General features: G+C 42.7%; 1 protein-coding gene across 1 annotated transcript in view; it reads right to left on the bottom strand.

Moving 5' to 3' along the window:
- Nucleotides 1-3,088, bottom strand: part of LOC130220450 (neuronal membrane glycoprotein M6-b-like) — a 5,142-nt gene extending 2,054 nt beyond the window's left edge. Inside the window, exons 1-3 of the mRNA XM_056452732.1 lie at nucleotides 2,948-3,088; nucleotides 854-1,022; nucleotides 553-626 (exon numbers count right to left, since the gene is read on the bottom strand). Of these exons, the coding sequence (XP_056308707.1) occupies nucleotides 553-626; nucleotides 854-1,022; nucleotides 2,948-3,088 (384 nt within the window). The remainder of the gene's footprint in view (nucleotides 1-552; nucleotides 627-853; nucleotides 1,023-2,947) is intronic.
- Nucleotides 3,089-5,526: the final 2,438 nt, after the last annotated feature.

Raw genomic sequence — 5,526 nt, forward strand, 5'->3', positions numbered from 1 at the left:
AGCATACATTTCCAGCATTGTTTTACAATGCCCTTATCTGCTCTTAAGTTTTTTGTAGATATATGCTGTGTTGTATTCATTATGGTGTGTGTGTGTGTGTGTGTTATACTTCTAAATAAGTACAATATTTAGTAAAAATCTCCACCATGGTGTTTTTTTTTAATGTTTAATATACTGAGTTTAAGCAAAGCTGTTTTCTTGATTATCCACACATACAGTTTTAGATTGTGTGAATATTAAATAGGATACAGCAGGCAAGAATGTTTATACATTTATCATTTTCTGGAAAAAAATATATAGTGTGAAAACTGACATATACTGTATATTATATGCAATATATGTAAGTAGCCTGCTGTAAACAAAAATCACGATATGCAGTATGACCTAAATATCAGCAGCAACTGCATCAAATGTCATACCTACGCTCAAGTTCGCTAAGCTATGTGTTTTTGTGCTAATAAGCCAGATTAATCAAATATAAAACATAAAATATACATATGAAAACTTAATTTAAAGTTTTTTTTATGCTTTTCCAGAATTAATGCTTTTTACCTCACTAGTATTGCAGATGTCGCTTAGTGTGGACCCACAGGCTTTACCAGGGTTCGCATTCCATGGGATGATTCCTGGAAATTATTACATGTATTATATATTTCTATCTCAGCACTGCTTAATCATTACACTTATTCTTTACAGGTTATAGAATGGAATGAATAATAACGTCATTTACAATTGTTAGCAAATTATACTTATATAAGGAAAAGTACACATGTAAGCCTAGACAAATTTATCTTAACCACTGTATTTTCAATAACATCACAGAATTCACAGAAAAGGGTGGTCACTTGTTTACCATACTGCCGCACATCAACACAGATGTTGTCCACAGAGGTGAGATTGGCAATTGGGGATTTCATGGCACCACACGTGGTCCACATGTTATAAAAGAGGAAAACAGGCACGGCAGAAAATCCAAAGATGCCTAGCCATCCCAAGCCCAGAATATAGGTGAGGAACACAAACTAAAAAAAAAGACAGGTTCAGGTTTATGCTCACATATTCATTCAATACCCATATATCTAATTTCATAATGACTTGAATAATCTCATAGCTTTGATCCCATTTAAATCCTGCAGTACATACAGTATGAATGTGACCCAGAATAATGACCTATTTCCCGCTGGATCACCTTGCATATGTTGGCACTAGATTATGACAGTCACTCATTTGAACACACACATATCATTTTCAGATTTATAAAAATCAGATCTGCATCTTTTGCAATCAGAAACACAAATCTTATACAAAAATGACTGCTACTGGACTGCAGCAATTAAAGAAATTTAGGTATATATCATTGTTGACATCCATCTTCACCTCAGGACTTCAATGGAGATGGGAAAATGTTTATGTATGTGTCAGGCTCACTGGAAAAAAGTAGCTTCTTGCACTAAACTCTAATTCTAACTGATAGCAAATTTGTTAAAGGAAACAAACCACCATGAACTGCCACCTTATTGTGGTGGAGGGGTTAAGTGCTGAGTGATACTAAGAGCTATTTTGTCGGAGGCTAATGTCAAAAAGGTCTTGGTTGACAGGTCAGACTAAGTGCGATTCAAAAACCCCTTATGAGCTTAATGACTTCGAGGACCTTGACGTCACCCGGGGCGCCACCCTGGAGTCAGGCCTATGGGTTGGGGCTCGTATGGGAGCACCTGGTGGCTGGGTTTTTTCTCATGGAATCATCCTCCTGCAGGCCCACCACTTGCAGGGGGAGCCATAAGTGGCCGGTGCATTGTGGAACGGGTGGTGGTCAAAGGTTAGGACCACGACAACCTGATTGTCGGGCACAGAAACTGGCTCTTGGACATGGAATGCCACCTCACTGGGAGGGAAGTAGCCCAAGCTTGTGCGGTAGGTGGAAGAGTACCGACTAGAGATAGTTGGGCTCACCTCCACACACAGCTGGGGCTCTGGAACTCAACTTCTTAAGAAGGGCTGGACTTTTTTCTACTCTTGAGTTGCTAATGGTAAGAGGCAGCAGGATGGTGTCGGCTTGCTTATAACTCCCCAACTTAGCCACCATGTGTTGGAGTTTTCCTCGGTAACTGAGAGGGTCACTGGAAAGTGCTCAGACTGAGGACTCTGTTGTTCTACTTGGGGACTTCAATGCCCATGTGGGTAATGACAGTGATACTTGGAGAGGCGTGATTGAGAGGAACAGCCTCCCTGATCTGAATCCGAGTGGTGTTCTGTTATTCGATTTCTGTGCTAATCACAGTTTGTCCACAACAAACACCATGTTTGAGCAAAAGGGTGTCCATCAGCGCACATGGCACCAGGACACCCTAGAGCGGAGGTCAATGATCTACTTTATGGTTGTATCATCTGAGCTCCAACCATATGTATTGGAAATTCGGGTAAGAAAAGGGGTCAACTGATCACCACCTAGTGGAGAGTTGGATCCGCTGGCAGGGAAGGAATGCTGGACAGACCTGGTAGACCCAACCCCGCGTCAACAATGGAGTCGGAAAACATGGATTACTCGGTTTCAATGTCTTCAGCCCCCCTCGGGATCTGGTCAAAGCTCTTCTGGAGGTGAGAGTTAAAAATCTCTCTAACTTTAGATTTAGCCAGACGTTCCAAGTGGATATGCCGTGAGGAGCTGTGGCTGTAAAGTCTGTGGTACCTGTCGAGGTAGCAATCCACGATCCCAGTGGTGGACACTGGAAGTAAGGGATGCCGTCAAGCTGAAGAAGGCGTCCTACAGGGCTTGGTTGGTTTGCAGGACTCCTAAGGCAACTGATGGGTCCCGGAAGGCCAAGTGTACTGCAGCCCGAGTGGTTGCGAAACAAAAACTCGGGCCTGGCAAAAGTTCGGGGAGACCATGGAGGAAGACTATTAGTTGGAGAGATTCTTTAAAAGATTCTGGCAAACTGTCCAATGCCTCATGAGGAGAAAGCAGCTCCACATCGACACTGTTTATAGTGGAAGTGGGGAGATGTTGACCTCGACTGGGGATGTTGTTGGACGGTGGAAGGAATACTTTGAGGATCTCCTTTATACTTTGAGGATCTCCCACTGACATGCCTTTTATTGAGGAAGCAGAGACTGGGGATGCAAGGGTGGACTTACCCATCACCCAAGCTGAGGTCACTGAGGTAGTTGCAAGCTCTGCAGTGGCAAAGCATCAGGGTGGATTAGATAAACCCTGTGTATCTTAGGTCTCTAGATATTGTGGGGCTGTCTTGGCTGACACGTGTCTACAATATCGCATAGAGGTTGGGGACAGTACCTCTGGATTAGGCAACTGGGGTGGTGGTTCTCATTTTTAAGAAGGCGGACCGGAGGGTGTGCTCCAACTATAGAGGATCACACCCCTTAGCCTCCTTGGGAAATCTATGCCAGGGTACTGGAGAAGAGGATGCGGCCGATGGTTGAACCTAGGATCCAGACTTGTTTCCAGTGCATGTTGGACTCAGGCAGGGCTGCTTTTTGTAACCAATTCTGTTCATAATTTTTACAGACAAAATTTCAAAGTGCAGCCTTGGACTGGAGGGGGTCCGGTTATTCGCAAACAATGTTGTTCTGTTGGCTTCATTAAACATAGACCTTCAGCATGCACTGGGGCGGTTTGCTGACACGGCTGGGATGAGAATCAGCAGCTCCAAGTCAGAGGCCATGGTGCTCAACCTTAAAAAAAGTGTTTTGCCATCTCCAGGTTGGAGGAAAGTCCTCCATTTGTTCCTATGAGTGAGGGAAGGATGGAACACGAGATTGACAGGCGGACTGGTGCAGTGGCAGCAGTAATGTGATCAACGTACCATTCCATTGTGGTAAAGAAGGAGCTGAGCCGAAGGTCAAAGCTCTTGATTTACTGGTCAATCTACGTTCCTACTCTCTTCTATGGTCATGAGCTTTGGGTCATGAATGAAAGAATAAGATCTCGGATACAAGCGGCATGAAATGATTTCCTTCGCAGGGTGGCAGGGCGCACTTGAGGATGACCCAGGACACGCTGGAGGGACTATGTCTCTCGGCTGGCCTGGGAACGCCTGGAGGAAGTGTCCGAGGAGAGGGGAAGTCTGGAGTTCTCTCTTAAGACTGCTATCCTTGCCTCATTGCACTGGCTTCATGTGAAATTCAGAGTTGATTTTAAAATCCCTCTTTTCATATATAAAGCATTGCACAAATCTGCCCCGGTCTATATTATATAGAGCTTGTAGAACGTTAAGGTCCCACGATCATGATGATTTGTCTGTCCCTCGGTCTCGCCGTAAATCAAAAGGTGATCGAGCTTTCTGTATTGCGGCCCCAAGGCTCTGGAACAGTCTCCCTTTGAACATCAGGATTTCTCCGTCCTTGGATGCTTTTACATCTAACTTAAAGACTTATTTTTACTCCTTTGCCTTTGAGTGACGCATGCATTTTATTTCTTATTATGCATTTTAGTATTACAATTTCCTTTTTTTTTCATTTTCAATACAAGTTTTTTTTTTTTATTAAATATTTTATTTTAGTGTAAAGCACTTTGGATCAACTATGGTTATGTAAAATTCCTTGCCCTGCGACCTGGCCCTGGAAAAAGAGGATAAAATGAGATGAGAAACATACCATTTTTCAAGTTATGTTCCATGAGACCCATGCCCATAGCACTTTAAATTGAAACTGAAATGCTAAACAAAGTTAGTTAATGAACTACAGTAGAAAAGCCATATGTATGAAGTCAGTTATGCTATGCAAACACCAGGATGTGTTAGTATACAAATCATGTGTCTTAAGTGTAGTGTAGTGTAGAACACCGTATTTGTTTAAGTTAAGTATTTGTATTGTGTAAGTTACTTTATTAATTTGACAATCTGCCCTTGTAATCATTAGTTGTGTGAAAGGTGATTAAAGTTTTACTGTCACTAATGGTATAGGCTAACTTGTGTGTTTGAAACCAAATCTGAATTGTACACACTTTGGAATACTATAGAGTTATGCAAAAATAGAGGGCATGGTCAGAGTTTAATGGGGCAAAAAACAAATAAGAAGAAGCCAACATATTAACATCTATTACAGCAAGGGCTTAAAATTACACCCGCCAAATGCGGCTAGATTTCAGCTGTGGTTGGTTGGATAACCACTCCCACAAGACACTTTGACTGGTTGAAAATCATTTTTAAATTGTACTTTTCTTAAAAGCAGGTTTCAACAATAAGGATGGCATGAGAGATCTTTGGGACAGTAGACAGAATTGTCAGTGGCCTGATTGGGTCAGTGCTAACTCATCACTCACAATTAGAGTTTTAGGCCCAATCCCAATTCTACCCCTTAGCCCTTCCCCTTACCCCTCGTTTTGTGCATGCACGCCAAGGGTAGGGGTGTCCCAATTCTGGCTTGAAGGCGTAGGGCTAAGGGGAAGGGGTGAATACCCCTTTGAACGAAGATTTTTCAGGACCACACTCAAAACCAAAGGGTACGAAAATTTCCCAGAATACTCCAGCCACAATGGCAGTATTGCTGAACCCAGAAGTAAGGAGA

Source organism: Danio aesculapii, unplaced genomic scaffold (assembly GCF_903798145.1).
Source record: "Danio aesculapii unplaced genomic scaffold, fDanAes4.1, whole genome shotgun sequence".
NCBI lineage: Eukaryota > Metazoa > Chordata > Actinopteri > Cypriniformes > Danionidae > Danio > Danio aesculapii.